The 25,471-nt window shown below is 35.3% G+C and overlaps 2 protein-coding genes across 2 annotated transcripts; one reads left to right on the top strand and one right to left on the bottom strand.

Annotated features, from left to right (window-relative positions):
- Positions 1 to 512: 512 nt before the first annotated feature.
- Positions 513 to 1,497, bottom strand: LOC133829927 (small ribosomal subunit protein eS6y). Its single transcript, XM_062259768.1, has one exon. It carries the CDS (start codon positions 1,406 to 1,408, stop codon positions 668 to 670), a length of 741 nt encoding a protein of 246 aa, XP_062115752.1. The 5' UTR covers positions 1,409 to 1,497; the 3' UTR covers positions 513 to 667.
- Positions 1,498 to 10,932: 9,435 nt separating this feature from the next.
- On the top strand, positions 10,933 to 23,902 carry LOC133829937 (probable LRR receptor-like serine/threonine-protein kinase At1g56140). The gene is made up of 24 exons (XM_062259781.1): positions 10,933 to 11,139; positions 11,431 to 11,620; positions 11,695 to 11,766; positions 11,851 to 11,922; positions 12,491 to 12,562; positions 12,708 to 12,779; positions 12,973 to 13,044; positions 13,157 to 13,228; positions 13,324 to 13,395; positions 13,480 to 13,551; positions 13,673 to 13,744; positions 20,036 to 20,107; positions 20,200 to 20,268; positions 20,370 to 20,435; positions 20,602 to 20,649; positions 20,922 to 20,986; positions 21,119 to 21,459; positions 21,619 to 21,820; positions 21,913 to 22,083; positions 22,225 to 22,343; positions 22,455 to 22,665; positions 22,753 to 22,981; positions 23,067 to 23,217; positions 23,325 to 23,902. Exons 1-24 carry the CDS (start codon positions 11,049 to 11,051, stop codon positions 23,688 to 23,690), a joined length of 3,039 nt encoding a protein of 1,012 aa, XP_062115765.1. The 5' UTR covers positions 10,933 to 11,048; the 3' UTR covers positions 23,691 to 23,902.
- The last annotated feature ends 1,569 nt before the right edge of the window (positions 23,903 to 25,471 follow it).

Here is a 25,471-nt window from a genome sequence, read left to right as displayed (position 1 = left end):
TTGTACGTGGTAATGGCATACATCCAAGGGTTTTGTAGCATATCTTAATATCTTATTGAAGAAAAATGACTACAACTACCATTACACATGTTTATACTTTATATAATAGAGGGAGAAAGAGAAAAGTGGGCTGAGTTTTAGTCAAATCTAATTGAGCTAGAGTTAAAGAAGCAAGACTAAAAGTGCAGCAGGCCACAAAGAAAGATAAAAGCTATAACATAATTATATTCACATGCCTTTCTGGACACAGAGAGCTCAGATAGCAAAGTCCCCAAATTAATGTGAACATTGTTTAACATTTTACTAAACAACAGGCATTGAGGTGAAAACTGAAAACATTTTCCTGAGAATTAAATTGACTTTGTCTAAACCAATGCAATGTAGATTCAATTTGAACTCACAATGAATTAAATGGAAAATAAAACAAACCATTTAACAATCTGAGTATAGCCTAGAAATAAATAAACAAAAAATATGGAAATTTCCAGCAAAAACCCTTATAGAGATAAAAATTAACCAAGAAATTTGAGTCTATTGAAGATGTAAGACTTGCACCAACAAAAATTCGTCAAAATTCAAACTCCTCAAGTTTACCAAAACAGAAATCAAGAAATCATACTTGAGTAAAAAAAAGAAAAAGAAAAAAAAAAGTTCTACAATGTTTAAACTAAGCCGATGGCTTGGCGGAAGAAAGCCTAGACCTTTTCTTGGCCAAACTCTCACTGCGACGTTCTCTCTGCTCCTTCAGTCTGGAAGCGAGGAGCTTCTGGTATTCAGCTGCGTCCGCCTTGGATTTGGCAACCCTCTTCTTCTTATCAGCAATTCTGGCCCTCTTTCTCTGCAACGTCAATGGAGTGACCAGCCTCTGGATCTTTGGAGCTTTGCTGGCCTTCTTCCCAGATTTCGTCGTGAAAGACCTGCGGTAAGTGTTGACATACTTTCTGACATCATCATCTTTGGAAAGGTTGAACAATTTACGGATCTTCGACGCCCTCTTCGGTCCTCTCATTCTGGGTTTCTCGGTATCAGTCAAGCCAGGGAGATCGGTCTCTCCTTTCTTCACAATAACCAAATTCAAAACAGAGAGATCTTGACTGACGATGCACCCTCTCACAGATTTCCTCCTGCGCTCTCCGGTACGCCTTCCGAAACCGCGGAAGCAAGGAGTTCCACGGTGGAGCAAGAGACGCACACGACCGGGAGTCAACACTCCCTGTTTCATTGGGAAACCTTGCTTGTCGCAACCTCCCATGATCTTAAATACATAGCCCTTGAATTCCTCTCCCAAGGAATCACCACTAACTTCCTGTGAAATCCTCTTGTCGAAAAAGGCTCGGAGCTTCTGATCATCGTCGATCTCCAGCTTCTTCTGGCAGCCAGTGGTAGGGTTTGCTATATTGAACTTCATACTGGCAGCGGCGGCTAGAACTTGAGGTCGCTTTTTTCCGGTGCTCCCTTCCCTACTAGTTGTTCTTCTTTTACGGAATCCCTAGTTGTTGTTATAACAACACTTAAATACTTAAATTGATTTTGGTAAAAAAAAAAATCTATTAAAAATATTTTAAAAAATCTATTTATAACCGCTTTATATCATTAAAGTCCCTGTTCTTTTGAAAAATATTACTTAGATCCTCAAATTTTATTTTATATCATTTAAGTTCAAACTTAATAAATGTATATCATATATGTCCTTCTAGTTGGAAAATATTTTGCAGAACACATAGCAAAAAAATAATTTATAAACTAGTTAATTTTTTGATAATTAATTAGGTTATAAATCGATTTTTGCTGTGCATTCTATAAACTATTTTTTAATAAGAAAAGTTTATGTGATACATATTTAGTTAAGTTTTGAGATTTAAATGATACAAAATAAAATATAAGGACTTAAGTGATACTTTTATAAAAGATTGTAGACCTTATACAAACTCATTTATAATCTATTAAAAAAATTTGGAATTATATCTATTTAGGTATTGAAAATTGAAAAAGAATGCATCGGTATTGCAAAAAAATGTGATGCGTTGTAGTCGTTCCGTATATAAATATATATAAATTTATAATTTCTTTTAAAAAAATATATAATTTATAATATAAAAAATCTGATTTTTTTTTGAAGAAATATAAAAAATCTGATTAAACCTTATTGTTTACTTGAAAATATTAAAATAAAATTAAAAGAATAATCAAAACACTAAATCATAATGCTTCGACCTATCATAACAAATTTATTTCCAGACGTTCTGGATATCACAAATTCTCTTAAGTTGTGATTCTTTTTTCGAGAATGCTTGGGCAGATGAGGCTGACTGTTGAGTGTTAGTTTACGTTCAGAACATTTAAAAAGGTGGAGTAAGAACACCTATAAGAGATTTTGGACATAGATCAATGCCAAGAAAAAGAAGCTCAACAATATTTAGCTGAATCTAAACTCAACTTCTTAGAGTCATGAGCACCATGGCTTAGAGAAAGAGCTAGATATTCTGTTGTACAAAGAAGAGAAATATTGGGCTTCAAGATGCAAGAACTTTTAGCTTCACTTGGGAGATAAAAATACGACATTCTTCCATAAGATTACCATTTTCTAGAAGAAAAAAAGTTAGAGTATAACTCGTAGGGTGGAAGGCACTCCAAGAGTGGTGAAGGTGATGAAGAAATACTTCTCTAATCTTCTCAGTTTGGATTCCTCTTTTGAGTTGGAATTTGAACGGGTGCTTGAAGTTGTGCCCTGCCGAGTTGATGGAAATATTAATTGTCTACTCTCGAGAACTTTTACAGAGGGGATGTCAAAAGTGCTCTTTTTAGTATGTCCCCTGAGAAGAGCCTAAGCAAAGATGGTATGAACGTAGGTTTTTATAAGAAGTTTTGGGATATGGTAGGGACTGATGTTTGTAGGGCGTGTCTTGGTTTCTTGAATGGCACATATAAGCTGGATGTGCTCAATGAAACTCTCATTATGCTCATTGCTAAAGTTAAATCACCTTCCAAACTATTGAACTTCGACCCATTAGCCTCTGCAATGTTCTCTATAAGATCATTGCGAATGCCTTACCTAATAGGTTGCGAGAGGTGTTGGGCTCAATTATTTTGAAAGAACAAAATATTTTTTTACTTGGTTGTTGCGATATTTTTATTGCGCAAGTATACGCAATCGAATAAACAAGTAATAATAGTAGAAATACAGTATCGTTCCGTCAGGGAATTGATATAATAATTACCAATAGCAACTTTTATTTCTATTTGACTAATGAAAATTTAATGACAATTAACAATGAACAATAAACTAGAAAAGCAAAATTTAATTAACGAAATTTAATATAAGCAAAGTATTAGAGCATTCTAATTTCATCATCTTCAATTCTATTCAAACAATAATACTACTAATATGTTTCTTTGATCTATGATTATAGCAGGTTTACTATTGACAATTATATTCTTTTTCAAGATATAAAATATTCAGTTTACATGCGAATTCTTTACATGTCTGTGATAAATTCTACACATAAACCGCATTAAGAACAAAAACCTAATTGCTACACAAACCAATTTGATACTTTCATTCTAAATTGAAATCTATGCCTATTGTCTAAAGCTATTCCAATTCTCACTTTTCAGATATTGAATTAAAACCAATACTCATGCAAAAGATGGCCAATCAATTACAAGCATTAAACATAAGAACAATAGATAAACATGAATTCAAAGAATCATAGAAATTGCATTAAAGATGAATAGAATATCCAGTGACTACATTAAAATACTCTAAATAAGAATTTAGTTCATAATATTAAACCTCATCACACAATCTAAAATTCAAAAGCATAAAGAAAATAAAATAAAAGTGGATTCTTCTCTGTTTCTTTTCTCCTGCCGTCAGAACGCTTCTGTCCTACTTCTTCCAATCTTCTTTTTATTCTTTTTCCCAAAAAAACCAAAACCTACGAATTTCCATAAAAATTTCCAAAAATACCCTTGTGTCGATATATCGCCTACAATACTGCGATATATCGCCTGTTGAATGAACTCGATAAAAACGCAAAATCTAATGTCGTTTCTGCTTCAGCCAAAAAAATGAAACTGCTCATGTTGCGATATATCGCCCAAGACAGGCGATATATCGCCTGCACCGAATTCCCAAATATTCACCAATTTTGACTACTCAAACAGATATTTATCAGCATTCTCGTACTAATAAGAATTTTTTCAACACACTGCACAAGTTCACAAAACAGATTAAATACAAACTTTCTCTTGAGAAAAACAACCAAATCAAACTGGAAAAGTTATAAATAAGCGTATATTTTGTACGCTTATCACATCCCCAAACTTGACTGGTTGCTTGTCCTCAAGCAAACAAAAGAAAGAACAAAGAAACAATCCAAAACTAAAAAAAACTATTAGATGACTTAACTTCACAAAAAACATTTAAACTTAGACTAGGGGCATAACTTTTCTCAAAAATTACAATTCTTCTTCAATCGTTCAACCAATGCTTCAGATCATGTGACTAGAATTTCAACATATCAATAATTTCTCCAAATACTGTCATTCATGCAAATACACATTTCATTTAACAAATACCGTACAAAACATAATTTTACAAGTATTAATATTCATTCATACCACATACCCATCAAAATTCACCATAAGCTTGCTCAATTAACTTGTGTCCACTAATATAAATCTGTATCAAGTAGATCAAAATGACTTTGATAGGCTCATAACATTAGGCTTAGGTAAAGGTAGATAAATAGTCATTTAGGCTCAGAATTACCATAAGTATATAAACCTCAAAACCAGCCAAATTTCTCTTCACCACACCAAAATCACCCTTTTATACAATTAGAGAGAGAGATTACACACTTTCATCATTTTTCTTATTATTATTTTTTATCATTTTTTTTCTAGACTTATCACTTTTTTTTTTTTTTTCAAGTCACACTCCCCCAAACTTTATATTTTCCATATATATATATATATATATATTTTTAGGAGTGTGACAAAGTGAATTTTTTTTTTTTTTTTTATAATCTCAAAAACTTCTCTCTCTCTCTTCTTTTTGTACAATCATACTTCATTCAAATCATACCAATACTTCACCATTTTCCATTCTTCTTTCCCACAAATTATATGCTTATGATAACAAAGGAAAAGGAAAAATAATGAAGTTAGCAAATTTAGGCTCAAATAGTACAATCAAGAACAAAAACCAAAGTTTTAGGCTCAAAAAGGGTAACTAAAGATAAATTTTTATCGGATAGCTGGAAAGACTCAAACGTTTACCAAAGAAAATTGCCTAAATCATCTCTACTTAATACTTCATTTAGAATTTCGTCTCAACAAATTAACTGAGCAAGTTCTAGCTTATTTCAATATCCACCAAACATACCAATTCCCACAATACTTATAAACTTATATAATGTAAAGCATAAATTAAATAAAACACATATAATACAACAAATGACAATACTTAGATCAATTATCAACAGGTTAAGCACACAGTCTACATATCCAAAGCATCAATCTAACAACATCAAAGAATTAGCATAATTCATCATTGAAGCCCCACCTGTCTTAGTCAATAATAGTTTCGTACAGTCATCCAACATTAAAAATAGAAATAAATAATCAAAAGAAAAATAAATAGTCCCTAAACTTAAAATAAACAGTGTCCTCACTGTTGCATGAAATCCCAAGGAACTTAACGAAAATAAGAAAAGGAAAAGAAAAGAAAATAATATAAAAAAAACCTGACAACAGAATAGTTACTCGTCTTCTTCAGAATCTGGAGGCGGCTGATATGGTTGGCGCAATTCTGGAGGACATTGTGGAAAATCATTAAATCCTGTGTATCGCGCAAATGCCCCACAAAAATCGTCCATGTAGTTCGTCATGTGAAACTGACGATCTCTAATATCCGCCTAACCATGCAACAACAGCTGTTGTTGACTCTTTAAATCTTCAATATCTTGTTGCATGGTGCTATATTGCCGAGAACTAGAGCCTTCAGTAGCTCTAGAAATGGATGGTTTTCTACTCTTTCTCTTTGGCCGAGTAGACTCAGGTTGTTTAGCGGTAGGTGACAATGGCAACAGACTCGGGTCTACAGGCTCGTATCCCAAACCAGTTGGTCTAGGAACACCCCCATAAAGAGGTAGGACCTGACGACAGCAGCTCCGGTCATGTGGTATCCATGTGGCTGATATAATTAGGTCATATCTCAGCTCGCTAATAGCCCGTGGAAAATCAGGGCGTACAAACTTATTCTGAACTACAAGTGGCTTGATCCTTCATAAAGAAGGTATGTAGGCAGCTTAGTTAACCAAAATTACTGAGTTCAGCTGAAATTTCAAATTCACCCAAATTTTCCCCAAGTTCACCCCAAGTAATTAATATCATCGTAATTGGAATCAAAATGTGTGTCCTTTAGACAAAAGGATTGTAATTGAAGGATTATTCTTATAATCTTGGATGGGTCGAACTTAAATTAATTAAAATCTTATGCTATAAATTTATCATAGGAGAAATTGTGTTTTGCATTTATTTTTTTTTATATTCTAAATGTGAAATTTTTGCTTAACAACAGTCTCGTAGCAAATTGACATCTCCAAAACAGATGGTCTGTTGACTCAATTTCAACTTTACAGAACGGGCAAGATAGGTCTTCTACATGGGAGAAACAACTCGGCTTGTCTTTGATTGGAAGAGCATCATTTAGCACTTGCCACTAGAGGAGTTTGTGCCTGACATGGATTTTAGCTTTCCATGAACATGGATTTAGCAGTTGCATCTGCTCGTCAGTGGAATATATCTCAGTTGGATGTTAAGAATGCTTTCTTGAATGATGATTTACATGAAGAGGTATGCATGGTTCCTCCTCCTGGGGTCCCTCATAATCATGGAGAAGTTTGTAGGCTTAAGAAATCTCTGTATGGTCTCAATCAGGCTTCTCGAGCATGGTTTGAGAGGTTCTCCAATGTTATTGCTTCTCTTGGGTTTCTCCCTAGTAATCATGACTCAACTCTATTTGTTAAGTGTACTGATGCATGTCGTATTCTCCTTTCCTTATATGTTGATGATATGATCATTACTGGTGATGATTTGGATGGAGTTGGAGTGTTAAAGTCTCAATTAGCTTCCCAATTTGAGATGAAGGATTTGGGTCTTCTTCGGTATTTTCTTGGTATTGAAGTTGCCTTCTCCCCCAAAGCCTATCTTCTTTCTCAGTCAAAATAAACTTCTGTTATCATTAAGCATGCTCGTCTTACAGATACAAAAGTAGTTGCCACTCCTTTTGAGCTCAGTATTCTCCTTCTGATGGCACTCCCTTGCATGATCCTGCTTTGTATCGCACTATTGTTGGCAGTTTGGTTTATCTCACTATCACTCACCTCGACATTGCATATGTTGTTCACATTGTTAGTCAATTTGTTGCCTCTCCTACTACTGCTCACTGGGCAGCTGTTCTTCGCATTTTGATGTATCTTCGGGGTACTATATTTCAAATTCTTTTGTTTCGCTCCACTTCTTCCTTGGAGCTTTGTGCATACTTCGATACCGATCATTGTCGTGATCCCACAGATCAAAAGTCTGTTACTGGTTTCTGTATCTTTTTGGGTGATTCTCTTATTTCTTGGAAAAGTAAGAAACAAATTGTTGTCTCACAATCTTCCACTGAAGCAGAGTACCGCGCTATGTCATCTACTACTAAAGAAATTGTTTGGTTAAGATGGTTGCTTGAAGATATGGGTGTTTGTCATTCTCAACTCACTCCTATGTATTGTGGCAATCAGAGCGCCATCCAGAGTGCCCACAATTCAAATTTTCATGAACGCACCAAACATATTAAGATTGATTGCCATTTTACTCGTCACCATTTGAAGCTTGGCACTATCACTTTGCCTTTTGTTCCTTCTATTTTATAAATAGCTGACTTCTTTACTAACTTGCATTCTATTTCTCGTTTCACTTTCTAGTAGGCGAACTCTCGATGCTTATTGCTGGGGGTGTTAGAGTTATTATCTTAAGGTTATTTTAGTATTTTATGTTATTTTGTTATCTTTTGCCTTTTATAAGGCTTTGCTGATTATTTTATTGTAAGAGAACATTTGCTCTTCTTTTGCAATATACTTAGCTCCTCTCTCTCTCTCTTTGTCTTTTTGTTTTCTCTTTGAGTTCTATAGATTGTATAATCTTTGCATAATTATCAAAAATAACACTCATGATGCTTATACAATTACATGTACTAAACAAGGCTAATAATGTCTATGTCATCAGGGAACAATAGCTTGAAGCTAGATTGGTCAACACGTTTCGACATTTGTTTAGGTATAGCAAAAGGTCTAGCTTATCTTCATGAAGAGTCACGGCTAAGAATCGTCCACAGAGATGTGAAGGCAAGCAACATTCTGCTAGACTCTAATCTGAATCCTAAAATATCAGATTTGGTTTGGCCAAGCTTTATGATGACAATAAGACTCACATTAGTACTCATGTTGCTGGAACAATGTAAGATAATTTATCATTGAAGACATTTAGTCACCTTACTTCTATGCATGATCATGTAACAAAAAATAACCATGGATGATGATGATGCAGTGGCTATCTTGCACCAGAATATGCCATGCGCGGACATCTTACAGAGAAAGTCGACGTGTTTGCTTTTGGTGTTGTGGCACTAGAGACTATCAATGGCAGGACAAACTCTGCTCCTAATTTGGAAGAAGAACAAATATATCTTCTTGAATGGGTACATAATTCCTTACTATTCAATGTATATGTTTTAGCTATGGATTCACAACACAACAAGGCCCAATTCTAACTAATTTGTGCTTCTCTAGGCTTGGAACTTACAAGAACAAAACAATGAAGCTGGTCTTGTGGATTCAAAGTTATCTGAATTCGATGAAGATGAAGTGAGAAGACTCATAAGAGTAGCTCTTTTATGCACTCAAACATCACCAACATCAAGGCCATCAATGTCTAGAGTTGTGGCAATGCTTTCAGGAGATATTGAAGTAAGCACTGAAATCTCAAGGCCTGGTTACTTGGCTGACTGGAGTTTGGATATTCTAAGCAGCATATTAAGTGATGTTGCAACTATAGGAACTGATTCTACCTACTATGATTCGCCTGCTAGTACGAGCATGGTGGGGGATGCATTGCCATCGCCTGCCAAAGGCGCCACTCGTCCAATTCTTCAAAGCTACAAGTCCAAGATTTACTGAAAAAATGAAGAAGTGAATTATGATTTTCAAGAGTTATGCTCAGCCTTATTTGACATGTGACACTAAATTAAATAAACTAAACATAGTGAAGTGACAAGTGAGCAAATGTATCTTGATTCTTGAAGCTATTAGGAGAAAAATGACAAGTGAGCAAATGTTTGTTCTCCAATAAGATAGAAAACGACATCAGCAGTATAAAATGAAAAATAAATACTAAAAATCTGACACATAACGACAATAGTTTTAATACTAAAAGTCATAGCAACAAGAAAACGACACTAGTTTTTTCTTATAAAAAAATAAAAAAATCACTGCAGCCTCAGTATAGAAATAATTGAGAAAATTTTCTGAAATTTTTTTTGATGATAAAAGTTATCATCAGTACAAAAAAGAGTGATAGATTGATAAAAAATATGTCATTGCAGTGGGGAACCATGATGTCAAAATCTGAATGTATCCTTATTATAGTTGTATTATTTTGCTAATTAAAATATGTTTACTGGAAAGTTTATGCAATGGATGTTGTTGGTCCAATTCGAGAAGAGCTATGGACTGACCTTTCTTTCAATTTGTATGACTTTTTAGACCTTCCATAATTATCACCATCTCCTATTGTCACATATTAACCTAGTGCATATATAGTTAGGTTATTCCATCTGTTGTAGGAATTTGGCCCGGAGTTTCTTGACAGGCTCTCTTTCTTCGTCAATTAGAAACCTCACTGACATGCAATACTTGTAAGCCTACCTAAAATTTGAGCCTGGAACTAACAAGATTTGATATGTTAGGCTACTTCTTCGTGTAATCATTTCTTTTTATTGAGAGTAATTGTATTCATTTTGATTGGACTAATAAAAATCTTCTTTATTTGAATTCGCCTAATAAAAAAAAGAGACAGATGCCTCGTCTTAAACTGAACTCCTCTCAAATATATTGAGAGCTCTCACTTATGGCGGAGAAAAACCATGGTAACATCACACAATAAAACGAAACAAGGCCAAACAAAAACACAAAAAGCACCCCACACTCCCCGATCGCCGTTAAAGCCACAAACTATCCCACTCCCTACACTGAACCAAAAAAGAAACCCCTCAAAACCTCTTGATCTATACACCCAACAAGTAGCAACCCAAAACTTGATCTTATTCCAGATAATCTCCACTAAACAAAAAACATCTTCAAAACCCCTCCAACTTCAATCCCCAAATTAAATGTTATAATCAATAATCTATCTATAGAATTTTTAGTTTTTCTTTTTCTATATTTAGTAATAATCAATAACCACCAATCAAAATTTCAATCCGTCTTTATCAGTGTCAAACAGAGATGGGCGGCCAAGTAGTAAGGCAAGGGGTTTTGGTGCAGGAAACCTTTTCTAGGATATCAATATTCAATAATATAAAATATTCCGGATAATGTATAAACTTCCTTCTTGGCTAGTTTGCTTCTTGTCCTCGTATCTTTATCAATGCATTCAATTCAACTACCTTCTCTTCTATTGTAGTGGAAAAATCAATAAATCAGTTATAACATTGCATTTGTTAAGAAATTTCTTTGTCTGACTGAGTCAAACTATACACGAGAAAGACTGAAAGAGGATCACCTTTCATTATTCGAGCATTTGAAGCCATTCATACTCAGGAAAATGTTTCCACCTGATCAATGCGAGTGGTTGCATAAGTCAGCACAATATGTTTACTACTAATTAAGCAGTGGGTTGATATTTTATTTGGGAACTCTGCTATCTGAGCTCTAAGTGACCAGAAAGCTCATTTAGCCATTTTTGTTTGGGTTGACTGATATTCATGTGAATTAATAATCATGTCCTTAGCTCTAATACTTACTTTCATTGTGGCCTTCCCCACTTTTAGTCATGCTTCTTTAATTCAGCCCACTACAGAGCCCTCTGAAGGTCTTCTCTCTCTATATATATTATATTATATTATTGTAGTTCTTTTTCTTTAATAGATAGATATGCTGTTTTTTGCAAAAGCTATAAAAACCTTGTATGCATGACAGCAGGTACTTTTTTTAATAAGATATCAGAGGTTAAGATTAAAAAAAAAAATAGTCATTTTTAAGTGTTTACTGTGTTTGTACTATTGTATTGGCCTATCACATGAGCACGATGACTTGTGATTTAAACAAGAGCAACGTGTACCATCATTAACATTAAAGTGAAAATGATATGATTTGCATACAGTGAGAGCTTTGAACTCTATCTTTGATCAATGGGGGATTAAGGCTGACACTCGGCAATGGAATATAAGTGGGGAACCATGCAGTGGTGCTGCCATAGGCGACTCCACCTCCAACGACAAAAACTCAAACAACGCCTTCATCAAATGCGACTGCTCTTTCAAGAATGGCTCCCTCTGCCACATCACCAAACTGTGAGCTCTGATAATATGTATTAGTATACTTAATACCTTGTTAGACAAGATCAAAGCTGAATATATGTTTACAGGCAAGTCTCTGAAAGGGATGTTGGTGGTGAAATTCCAGAAGAGCTATGGACTCTGACCTTTCTATCAGAACTGTATGACTTTATTAATTAGACCTTCCATAATCATCACCATCTCTTTATTGTCACATAATCACCTAGTGCATATATCTGTTGAAGGAATTTGGCCCGGAATTTCTTGACAGGCTCTCTTTCTCCATCAATTGGGAACCTCACTGACATGCAAGACTTGTAAGCCTACCTAAAATTTGAGCTTGGAACTGTTAGATTAAATGAAATATAGACATAAGAACAATTCTATATATGTAGGCGGAATTGATATATAGATTGATCATATACAAAATGATCGAATAGTGTATATCTTCAGCCATTGCAATTGATAATCTCGATCTAGCTTTAGATCTACAAAAGAAAATAAACAGAAATTAGACCGAGTACACAGACTTCTAAGCTCTCACTAACTCTTTTAGATAGAGTTAGTAAAAGTCAGGAATGAGCAGCGAGCTTGGGGACCGATACTCAATATTTACAGAGTGAAGCCTACCATCAGAGTCTCTACCACATATTGAGATATTATCTCAATCAGTTGGGATATGGAAAATTGGTTAACAAATAATGTTGACCATTAATTAGAATATTTTGTCAATAAATAAAATATTGACTTTGATATATTAAATCAATTAGTTGTAACAAATTAATTTTATGTACCATATAAATAAATATTCTAACACTAACAAAATTTGATATGTTATGCTACTTGTTTTTTAATCATTTTTTTTTTTCATTTGGCTAAAATTAGGAGCATTGAGTCAAATGCACTCTCTGGGGAGGTACCAAAGGAATTGGGAAGACTTACTAAGCTAATAAGTTTGTAAGCTGTAGTATTTTATATATTTATATATAATTTTAGTGTATGTAATCTGAATTTCCTTTGCCCAATTCAATCATATTCTTGTCTTCTCTTTCATAGTTTATGATGCTATTGACACTAATACTTGAGATAACTTTTTATACAGGAAATTTTCATCAAACAACTTCTCTGGTACCTTGCCGCAAGAATTGGGGAATTTAAATAAATTGCAAACCCTGTAAGTTTGTATCATTGCATCTCTTTCCCTTCTTTTTTTCTTTCCTTTTTAAGGATTTTAAGTTGTTCTTGGCAACATTTAGTTAGAGTTCATAAAACCAGCATGAACCCCATAGAGACTTTCTGCTCAACTGATGATTGCAGTTGCACATTGGCCCCATTCTGAGTTCTTTGTTTCCTTGTTTATTTGACAGTGCCATTGATAGTTCTGGAGTTAGTGGTGAGATACCTTCGACATTTGCAAATCTCACAAGCTTGCAAAGCGTGTAAACTGTTTCTTCTACCCGTGATTCAATAGATATCTTATATTGGTATATAAGAAGGAAACAAAAAAGTTATAGGTTTCATTTTTTTTTATGATATCTTTAATTAATGCAGGTCGGCATCAGACAATGAACTAACAGGGAAGATACCCGGCTTTATAGGGAATTGGAGAAATCTTAATACCTTGTAAGCCAAGTTGAGCAATTTCATTTGTGTAAATATATTGGTGGCACAACTTAATATATTAACAATTGTTAGTTCCTTGCCTATGATTTTTACAGGGCTCTTCAAGGAAACTCTTTTGAAGGACCTATACCACCAACTTTTGTGAATCTGACTTCTCTAACAGCCTTGTGAGTACCATACTTAATAGTCACTTCCATATTTATATGCAAATTTCTAAAGCTAACATTCTTGAGTTTAAATTATATATGTAGGAGGTTAAGTGAAATATCTAATGCAAGTTCTTCTCTTGCATTTATCAAGGATATGAAGTCTTTAAGATTCTTGTAAGTAATATGCTTATCCACACATGATCATGTACTTTATATATGACAATACATCTATTTTTCTTGTGTATTGTTTCTTTTTTCGCAATATAATGTAACAATATTTTAATGCAATGTGTAGAGTACTGAGGAATAACAACATCACAGACTCAATTCCTTCTAATATTGGAGACTACCAAAAGTTGACAAAGCTGTAAGCTACTTTAGAGTTAGAGACTCAAATATATTTGTTATTGGTAGTATTTCCTAGATTTCATTGTTGAGTCATGAAGTTGTACTTTTGTTGCGGATTTTATAACTACGCAAGTATACGTAATCGCAATTTGTAATAAATCTCGATAAGAACAAGTATCGTCCCACGAAGACTGATTTATCAATTACCAAATAATTAATTTTTAGTTTCTATTTAACTAATGAAAACTGGATTTGTGAATTTTGAAAACAAGAAAACAGAAATATATGAAAATTGCAGAAATCAAATAATAATAAGAACACAAGGATTAAATTCACTATAAAAGAATTAGGAATCCTAATCTTCTCTACTATCCACTCTATTAATCTTTAATTCAATTACTGCTGAAACTCTTCTCACTGAAATGATAGGCATACAAAAGTGTTAACTATTCGAGTTAAGAAATAGAAAACTCGACCTAATGTGAATTCCCTATATTTCTATGGTCAATTCAAACAATAGGAAGCAATGAATACAACCCTAAATCACATAAACCAATTTGATACTCTCATTCTAAATTGAAATCTATGTCTATTCAATTTTAGCATATTCAAATCTCACTTTTCAGATTTTGATTCAAATTCATAAATCGTATGTAAAAGTTGATCAATCAATCACATACACAATAAACACAAACTGCATAGATTTTAGATGACGAAGAAATAGATAAATGCATTAAATCATAATAGAGTTTCAAGAGAGTCAATTAGAAAACCTAAATAGAAATTTAGTTCATAAACATGACTAAATCAAACATAAACATAGAATCAAAAGATAAAGAAAAAGAACTCTAGGTTTTTGTTTCTTCTCTAGCCTCCTTTCTTAACCTGATCTCCCCTCTAAAAATGACATTAAAGAAGCTTTTATAGACCCTAATTCATTTTTGCATGAAAAGACAAGATTACCCCTGAAAATTCCCATAAATTGTGTTTCCGTACGAACCCTAGCGCTGGGGCGCTGAAATAAGTCTCAAAACATGTTTCTGGAAAATTAATGGCACTGGGGCGCTGAAATGTAGCGCCTAGGCGCTACAACCCGCATCAAAACATGCTCTCTGTTTCTCGGCAGCGCTGGGGCGCTGCTTTGCACAGAAAAACACTGAACTCATTTCAAACAACCTGCAGCGTCATCTCATCGTATTTTGATCATAACTCCTTCAATATAACTCCGAATTGAATGATGCAAAAAGCTATGGAAAGCTAAGACAAATATATACAACTTCTATTTATAGAAGTGTTTCCAGAAAGTGAATAAATCCTAGTCAAAATGCGGCTTAAAGTCTCATACTTGCGTTATAGAACATAAACGACATGTGTTGAGCCTCTTTAATGTAGTATCTTCCACACATGATGTCTTGAAACTCCACAATCAACACTAAATCCATCTTAATCATCATATTTAACATGTTTCTTCTCATTTCACTCCATATTATGTACTTGACCCTTAAAACCTGAAACAAAAAGAAAACAAGCGTAAATCTGCACTAAACAATCCTAAATAACTAAAAACACAACCTAAAACAATCTCTAAATCAAACCTAAAATGACCCTAACTGTTAATAATATAAGTTTTATTATTATGTAAGGGTAGTTTAGTCTTTTAGTCTCTCATTATTTTGGCTATATATTTTGTTACTCTTGTACTCTTATTTTTATCTCTTTTGACATAATGAAAACCTAGCCTCCATTTTGATTCTCTCTCAAATCTCCTTTGTCTATTTTGCAAAATTATCATGGTATCAGAGCAATGTTCTTGAGTATTCTCGATTTGGTTGCAATGTTTTTTTAGGAATTCGACTCTGTCTTTGGCTTTGATTTTGAGGTTTTCGCACCAATCTTAGGGATTTCGCACTTTGTTCTATTTATTTGGATTTCGATTGTTCGTCATGGCTGGCGCAAAAGATGATTCGCTTCAGTTCATCAATGTGCAATTGAATGGGCAGAATTATTCGTATTGGCATTATGTTATGAAAAAAATTCTGAAAGGGAAACGTATGTGGGGTTATGTTTCTGGAACTTCCACGAAACCGAAGAACGATAAGGATGAGAGCTTTGTAGAACAGTTGGATCTTTGGGATGCTAACAATTCAAAAATCATCACTTGGATCAACAACTCGGTTCAACAATCAATCAGTATCCAATTGGCGAAATATGAGACGGCGAAGGAAGTTTGGGAGCACTTGGAAAGGCTGTATACACAGTCTAATTTCGCAAAGCAGTATCAGTTGGAGATTGACATTCGGGCCCTTCAACAGAATAGCATGAACGTTCATGAATTTTATTCTGCTATGTCTAATCTGTGGGATCAGCTTGCTTTGACTGAATCAGCGGAGTTACGGGCATTTGCCCCTTACATTGCTCGGAGAGACGCACAACGTCTATTTCAGTTTTTGATGGCTCTTCGAGATGAAATTAAAGGTCTTCATGGAACAATCCTGCATCGCAGTCCTCTTCCGTCGATTGATTCAGTGGTTAATGAGTTGTTAGCAGAAGAGATTCGCTTGAAGTCTCGTGTTGATAAAGGGGGGGGGGGGGGGGGGGGGCGGAAAAGGGGATTCTTCCTTCTCCGAATCCCTCTGTCTTTGAAGTTCCTCATCGGCCAGCCTCCAATACTCAACACAAGACTCAAGCCAAGGTTGGCTACGACGAATGCAGTTTTTGCAAGCAAAAGGGACACTGGAAGGCTCAATGTCCCAAATTGTTGAACAGGGCGCAATCACCGAATTAGTCTCCTCATTGGAAATCTGGCAACCAACCTCATCGACCTCTTCACTCTATGTCTTCAAATATGGCAGCTATTGTTCCACCTGCAGATTTTGGAAGCACTCCTAGTACTTCTATTGCTACACTCACAGAGCAGTTTCAGAAGTTCATTGCCTTGCAGCCACACGCCATGTCAGCCTCCTCACACATAGGTTTGTCTTCTAGTAGTACACCAGGTATATCTTCCTCTATATGGGTCCTTGATTCTTGAGCTTCACATCATATGTCACCTAATTCCAATTCCTTCTTGTCCATTAAATCAGCACCTTCTGTATCTGTCATGACCGCTGATGGCTGGCACTCCGATGCCATTAGCAGGGATTGGCTCGATTTGCACTCCAAAAATGTCATTCTCTGATGTATATCATATTCCAAATCTTACTTTGAATCTTGTCTTTGTTGGTCAATTATGTGACTCTGGTTTCTCAGTTATTTTCTCTAATTCTTGTTGTTATGTGCAGGATCCTCATTCCAAGAAGCTGATTGGGAAAGGCCGTAGGCAGGGGGGGCTTTACATTTTGGATGAGCTGAGAGTTTCTGATGTTGCAGCTTCTAGTGTCGATTTGTCTTCATTTCGTTTAAGTTCATCTTCATCTAGTTTTTATTTATGGCATTCTCGTCTTGGCCATGTATCTGGTTCACGTTTAAAGTACTTAGCTTCCACAGGAGCATTAGGAAAGTTACAAACCTATGATATTTTAGATTGTTGTGGTTGCAAATTGGCAAAATTTTCTGCTTTACCTTTTTATAAGAGTGTTTCTGTTTCTCTTGCACCTTTTGATTTGATTCACTCTGATGTGTGGGGGCCATCACCTGTTCTAACAAAAGGTGGATCACGTTACTATGTCTCTTTAATTGATGATTATACTCGTTTTTGTTGGGTCTATCTTATGAAACATCGTTCTGATTTCCTCGCGATTTATCATATGTTTCGTGCTTTTGTTAAAACTCAACATAATGCTGTTATCAAATGATTTCGATGTGATCTGGGTGGTGAATATACCTCCATTCGTTTCTCTGAATTGCTTGCTTTAGATGGTACCTTACATCAAACCTCTTGTACCGATACACCAGAGCAAAATGGGGTTGCCGAAAGAAAACACAGACACATTGTTGAAATTGCTCGTTCTCTCTTATTGTCTGCTTATGTTCCTAGTGAGTTTTGGGGGGAAGCCATTCTGATTGCAGTTCATTCAATCAATAGAATTCCGTCATCTGTCACTTCAGGTCTGTCTCCCTTTGAAAAACTTTATGGTCACGCTCCTGATTATTCTTCATTGAGAGTCTTTGGTTCCACATGTTTTGTTCTCCGTCCTCATGTTGAACGTAGTAAGCTTACTTCTCGTTCCGCTCTTTGTGTATTTCTTGGTTATGGTGAAGGTAAAAAAGGATATCGATGTTATGATCCTGTTAGTCAAAAACTCTATGTTTCTCGTCATGTTGTGTTTCTTGAGCATATACCTTTCTACTCTATTCCATCGGACACCCCCAATCTACACAAATCTGATCTCACTCGTATTGATCCATTTGATTCTTGTACTGTTGATACTCTTAACTCTGCAGATGTCGGTTCTCAGCCTGTCAAAGTCCCTTCTGTCCCTACTACTGCCCAAGATGCTTCTGAGATTGTGGATCCTGCTCCTCCTCCTCGCTACCCTCAAGGAATTCGTAAGTCCACACAGTTACCTGATTTTGTCTACTGCACTTATTCTGATTCTTTCTCTTCTTTTTTGACTTCTATTCACCAACTCTCTGAGCCCTCTTCCTATAAAGAGGCTATTCTTGACCCTCTTTGGAAGCAGGCAATGTCTTAAGAACTCTCTGCGTTGTACAAGACAGGTACTTGGGATATTGTTCCTCTTCCTGTGGGGAAGCGTGCTATTGGTTCCCGTTGGGTTTACAAGATCAAGACTAAGTCTGATGGGTCAGTAGAGCGGTACAAAGCTCGTTTGGTTGCTAAAGGCTTTGCTCAGGAGTATGGGATGGATTATGAGGAAACTTTCGCTCCAGTTTCCAAACATACCACTATTCGTACTCTCATTGCTGTTGCGTCTGCTCGACAGTGGTCCATTTCTCAAATGGACGTTAAAAACGCCTTCTTGAACGGGAATCTTCAAGAAGAAGTTTACATGGTTCCTCCACCAAATATTCCTCATAATTCAGGAGAATTTTGCAGATTGAAGAAGGCTCTTTATGGGCTTAAACAAGCTCCCCGAGCCTGGTTTGAAATTTTTTCCATCGTGATTACTTCTCTCGACTTCCACCCCAGTGCACATGATTCAGCTCTCTTTGTTAGGTGTACTTCTTCTGGCCGCACTTTACTCTCTTTATATGTTGATGATATGATTATCACCGGTGATGATGCGAATGGGATAACGGAGTTGAAAACGCACTTGACTCGTGAATTTGAGATGAAAGATTTGGGTTCCATACAGTACTTTTTAGGGATAGAAGTAGCTTACTCTCCTCGTGGCTATCTTCTTTCTCAATCTAAGTACATTGCTGATATTCTCGATCAGGCTCATCTCTCTGATGCTCGCACTGTTGATACCCCTCTTGAGCTTAATGCCAAGTATTCTTCATTTGATGGTGTTGCCTTGTCAGATCCCTCTCTATATCGCACTCTGGTTGGTAGCTTAGTGTACCTTACTATCACCAGGCCAGACATCGCTTATGCAGTTCACATTGTCAGTCAGTTTGTTGCATCTCCCACTACCGTTCATTGTGCTTCGTATTCTTCGATATGTTCAGGGAACTCAATTTCAGAGTCTGCTTTTTCCATCTACGTCTACTTTAGAGTTACGTGCCTACTCAGATGCAGATTGGGGTGGTGATTGTACTGATCACAAATCTACCACTGGTTTTTGTATATTTTTGGGAGATTCTCTTATTTCTTGGAAGAGTAAAAAACAGACTGTTGTCTCTCGATCATCTACAGAAGCAGAATATCGTGCCATGGCCTCCACTACCGCTGAAATTGTTTGGTTGCGTTGGTTACTTGCTGATATGGGTGTTATTCTCTCAGATCCCACTCCGATGCATTGTGACAATGTTAGTGCTATTCAGATTACTCGCAACTCCGTTTTTCATGAGCGCACGAAACATATTGAGATAGATTGTCATCTTACTCGTCACCACTATCAGAATGGGACCATCACTTTATCATTTGTCACTTCCGCTATGCAGATTGCCGACTTGTTTACGAAGGCTCATACTATTTCTCGTTTTCGTTTCTTAGTTAGCAAACTCTCGATGCTTCTCGCAAATGCATCGTGAGTTTGAGGGAGGATGTTAATAATATAAGTTTTATTATTATGTAAGGGTAGTTTAGTCTTTTAGCCTCTCATTATTTTGGCTATATATTTTGTTACTCTTGTACTCTTATTTTTACCTCTTTTAACATAATGAAAACCTAGCCTTCATTTTGATTCTCTTTCAAATCTCCTTTGTCTATTTTGCAAAATTATCACTAACAACTTTTTGTTTACAGTGATCTGAGCTTCAACAATATAAGTGGGCAAATTCCTCAATCTCTTTTCAACATGAGTTCACTAATAGAACTGTAATATTTCTTGTCTTTTCTATTCCATCACATACCTCCTAACAGGTATTATATTGATGTATTAGAACATATTTTCTGTTCCTTCTAATCAGGTTTCTTGGAAACAATAGCTTAAGTGGTACGCTGCCCCCACAAAAAATAAGCACCTCTCTTAATACTATGTAAGTATATTTTCTATAAATGTGATTTTTTTGCTGGCTTTAATTGAACAAATACACATTGGACAGCCTAATAGATATGTTGTTATGTTATGCTTCGATAGAGATTTATCATACAATAATTTAGTGGGAAACCTTCCTACTTGGGTCAATCAACCAAATTTACAAATGTAAGCCTTCCTTTTCTACTCTTCACTCCCCTTGTAATATGCTTGTCCTTCTTATTAAAATTAATACAAAAATGGACTCTTGTTCCGTTTGTGTGCTTTCTTTCTACATATGATAAGAAACTAACAATTATCTATCTTGTGGTGGAGAGGAGATTCTAATATGCAGGAATTTAGTAGGTGGAAACAATTTCAATATAAAAAGTGTAAAGAAGAGGTGATTCTATGCAGTGTTTCAATTACATATCATTCTCTACATAATTGCCTTACATAACACGATAGTTTCTCCCGTTTTTGACTCTCAATCTTACTTAGCTCACATTATATGCTTTTGTTTCAGTCCTCTTCAGAATTTTCAAATACTTTTCTCTTTAGTTATTGATCGGAGTAGTAAAATAAATGGATTAGTTTCTTGCTGCTGTTTGACAATTAAATTCTCTTACTTTTGAAAAAGTAACTAGGTGGTAAATCTCTTTTTGTTTATTTCAGTGTTCTTCCCTCAGGGTTATATTGCCTTCAGCAGAAATTTCCTTGCAATCGAGGCAAAGGCATCTGTGAGTATGATTAAAAATTATCTTTTGAGAGGAGAAATCATGGCTTTGTATTATGGAAAAAGAAATCTTAACTACTCTTACTTGCAGTAATCATTCTTGAAATGTTTAATGATTATTAGTTCTCTGGTACAGATTATAACTTTGGGATTAACTGTGGCGGTCCTGAAATAAGGGCTGATAATGGTATTTTGTACGAAATAGATAATGAAACTCTTGGTCCAGCTACTTATTATGTTAGCAGCACTAAAAGGTGGGCAGTTAGTAATGTTGGAAGCTTTGATGGGAACAGTCTTGCCAACTTTACTTCAGAAAAAGGTTTCCAGACAGCAAGGCTATCTGCTTCATCACTAAGATATTATGGTCTTGGCCTTGAGAATGGTGCCTACACTGTAGAACTTTCATTTGCAGAAACAACTTTCCCATATAAGTCTTGGAAAAGTATTGGGAGGCGTGTGTTTGATATTTATATCCAAGTGAGTATTATATAATTGGATTGTTTAAAGAAGTTGTTTTCTGAACATTGTCTTAGCTCAAAAGTCTGTAAATTAAGTTCTGTTTATCATATTACTTGATCATCCCAAGCTCTCACAGCTGATTCTTGTAATCTCATATCATCCCTGTGTACATTATAGGGGAAGCTTGTTTCGAAGGATTTTGATATGAAAAAGGAACCAGGTGGAGAAAATGGTAACCTTATTAACAAGGAGTATAAGAAGGTGAGAGTTATAGAGAACTACCTTGAAATCCATCTTTTTTGGGCTGGAAAAGGAACTTGCTGCATACCTTCCCCAGGTACTTATGGACCCTCTATTTCAGCCATCAGTGCTAACCCAGGTAATATTTAGTCAAATATTTAGGATGCTATAAAAGTTTAAAGTCTGCTTTCTTCCCATAAAAGTTTAATTCATTGAGGTTCCATCATCCAGAATTCACTCCTACAGTCAGTAACAAACCTCCAACCAAGAAGAACAAGAGGACCAATCTCATTGCAGGGGCTTCTGTTGGTATTGGAGTTTCAATCTTTTTCTCTGTGTTTGGAATTCTATATTTTCTAAAAATAAAAAAGAAGCCTCAAAGCGACAATGACAACGACGAAGGTAATCTATTTTAACAGCTATAATATGGCATGTAACAAAGTGATCAGTACACACACTTCAACATGTGTTTACAAAAGATGTTTGAATTGTATATGGTGTGTAGTAAGTAGTGCCACTGCCTTATGTTTGGTTTGCATGCAGAGCTTTCAGGGATGGGTGTTATGCCATTCACTTTCAGTTATGCTGAGCTAAAGATGGCTACAAATGACTTCAGTTCTGCTAATAAGTTGGGAGAGGGAGGATTTGGAGTTGTCTACAAGGTAAGTCATTTTTTCTAATCAAAACTTAGTTAACCCAACTCAAGAATTGTCATTTAATGTTTCTTATGCTGTTGTGACATCTGTTCATAGTCATAGTCATCTGTTCTGCAGGGAACGCTTGAGGATGGAAGAGTAGTAGCCATAAAGCAATTGTCAGTGACATCCCATCATGGAAAAAGGCAGTTTGTAGCTGAGATCGCTACAATATCTGCGGTGCAACATCGCCACGTAGTGAAGTTGTATGGTTGCTGCCTTGAAGGAGATAAAAGACTTCTTGTTTACGAGTACTTGGAGAACAAAAGTCTCGATCGAGCACTATTTGGTATGAAATATCATTAATATTGTTGTATATACAAATACACATGTATGCATAAATATCTGATATATTTATGGCTGACACATGAGGCAGACCACAGTTTGAAGCTGGATTGGTCAACACGTTTCAACATTTGCTTAGGAGTAGCAAGAGGTCTAAGTTATCTCCATGAGGAATCACACATTAGAATTGTCCACAGAGATATAAAAGCCAGCAACATTCTGCTGGACTCTAATCTCAATCCCAAAATATCAGATTTTGGTTTGGCAAAGTTTTATGATGATAAAAAGACTCACATAAGCACCTGCGTTGCTGGGACATTGTAAGATCAATCTTCAAGAAATTTTAGTTGCATTTTGTGTTTCTACTACGTTTGTAATATTTGTGACGTAATTGAAACAATGCAGTGGTTATCTTGCTCCTGAGTACGCTATGAGTGGGCACCTAACAGAGAAGGCTGATGTGTTTGCCTTTGGTGTTGTGGCGCTTGAGATTGTTTGTGGCCGTCCCCGCTCTGATCTGACCTTGGAACAAGAAAAAGTTTATCTTCTTGAATGGGTAACGAAAGTTATATATTATATGCTCCTTAAAGATTTTTGTGCTCTTATCATTCATAAAATCTATCCTTGATTGAATATTATATTATATTATATTATTTCTCATAGGCTTGGAACTTGCATGAACGAAAACGTGAAGTTGAATTGGTGGATTTAACACTGTCATCGGAGTTTAAGGAGGAAGAAGTAGTGAGAGTGGTAGAAATAGCTCTTTTATGCACCCAAACATCACCGTTTGCTCGGCCACCAATGTCTCGAGTGGTGGCAATGCTTTTGGGTGATGTTGAAGTAAACCAAAAAATGTCAAGACCTGGCTACTTCTCTGACTGGAGATTCAGTGATGTTAGCAGCATAGTGAGTGATATTACTGCTACTAACCATTATTACTCGTCTTCGAGTTTAAACACCATGGAGGTCAAATCATCACCCACTAATACGACTCGACCTATGCTTTCACAATCACAAGTACTTTAGATCAACTTACATCATTCCTCTGTTTTTATTCAAATATTATAAAATTAGAGAGATAACATCTATTCTTGAGACTGAATATCAAGTTAAGTTTGGATATGATTTTTGTGCGCATGTAATTACTAAATTTTATTGTATTTTATATTGAAATTAAATGGTTATCTCTTAACTTGGTTCCCACTCTGTTTAAATTGAAAGAATCCATCATGCTAGTATATTATTAATCTATCTGAACAATAATATTATTGTTGGTGTGGTATAATTTGACATTATTCCAAACTTATGACAGTATTAGTACGTTAGAGTTACTATTTCAATTAATGAAAGTAATGTCTTGGTAACAAAAAATTAATTAGTGAGCTTGTTATGACTAGTATGAATGGGGCAACTCACAGCTTGAGTTTAAAGACAAAATTGATGCAATTCGAGGCAAAATCAATGCAATTTGATGGTTCCATCAAACTTGATTTTTGAATAATTGTATCAATTTCGCATTCACAAATCAAGTTAGATGGAATCATCGATTTACATTTAAAAATTAAGTTTTGATGGAATCATTGAATTGCTCAATTGCATTTAACTATTTTTGCCTTCCAAATCAAGTTTTGATAGAATCATCTGATTGCGTCGAAATTGTTTGAAAATCTGCATATTTAAGATTTCAAATTTGCAAAAAAAAAATAAAAAATAAAAAATAGAGGCAAACAAAACTAGAACAGCATGCATAAAAGTATTTGAAACATATAAGTTAGTGCCTTAGGTGAGGATTTTTGTGTGTTTAAGTTTTGCATCATTAAAGTCATTAAAAAATTGAAAGTGTTAATGGCAGATGGGTGCTTCTAATGGTGAGGGGAGGTGGTGTTAATTGTGTTAGAGTTATTATCTTAAGGTTATTTTGGTCTTTTAGTATTTTATGTTATTTTATTATCTTTTGCATTTTATAAGGCTCGGCTGATTATTTTATGGTAAGAGAACATTTGCTCTTCTTTTGCAATATATTTAGCTCTTCTCTTTCTCTCTTCGTCTCTTTGTCTTTTGCTTTCTCTTTGAGTTCTATAGATTGTGTAATTTTTGCATAATTATCATGGTATCAGAGCATGGTTTATAGAGTTGAATTTCTTAAGCGTAACCATAGCTTTTGTAGATCCAACTTGTGTCATCTTCATATTGCAGTGATTTGGGTTGGAGCACCATTGCAACAACCTGGTATGTGATTTTTGTGTTCGTCTGCAATTTTAGGGTTTCGTCAGATTGTGAAATTTGGTAATTTTTTACTGAGTTAGCTGTTGGAAGTTTGTTTTGTGTCTATAATGGCTAGTTATAGAGACGATTCCCTTTAGTTCATTAGCGTGAGGCTAGATGGAAAGAATTAGTCTTATTGGAACTATGTGATGAAAAAAAATTTGAAAGGGAAAAAGATTTGGGTTTATGTTTTTGGAACTGTGATTAAACCTACAGATGACAAAGCAGATTAACTTTGCTAGAAAATTGGGAAGTGGATAATTCAAAAATTATCACTTGGATAAACAACTCTGTGGAACACACGGTACCCAATTAGCTAAGTATGAAATAGCAAAAGAAGTTTGGGATCATCTTGCAAGATTGTATACACAGTCTAACTTTGCAAAACAATATCAGTTAGAATCAGATATTAGAGTTATTGAACAGAAAGATATGAGTATTCAAGTGTTCTATTCAGTTATGACAGATCTTTGGGATCAATTAGCTCTTACCGAATCTGAAGAGCTATGAGCTATTGCACCTTATATTGCTCGTAGGGAGAA

The sequence above is a fragment of the Humulus lupulus genome, chromosome 4 (assembly GCF_963169125.1).
Source record: "Humulus lupulus chromosome 4, drHumLupu1.1, whole genome shotgun sequence".
NCBI classification, from domain to species: Eukaryota; Viridiplantae; Streptophyta; class Magnoliopsida; order Rosales; family Cannabaceae; genus Humulus; species Humulus lupulus.
The sequence above is the reverse complement of the archived record's forward strand: the minus strand, read 5'-3'. Positions and strand labels throughout refer to the sequence as shown.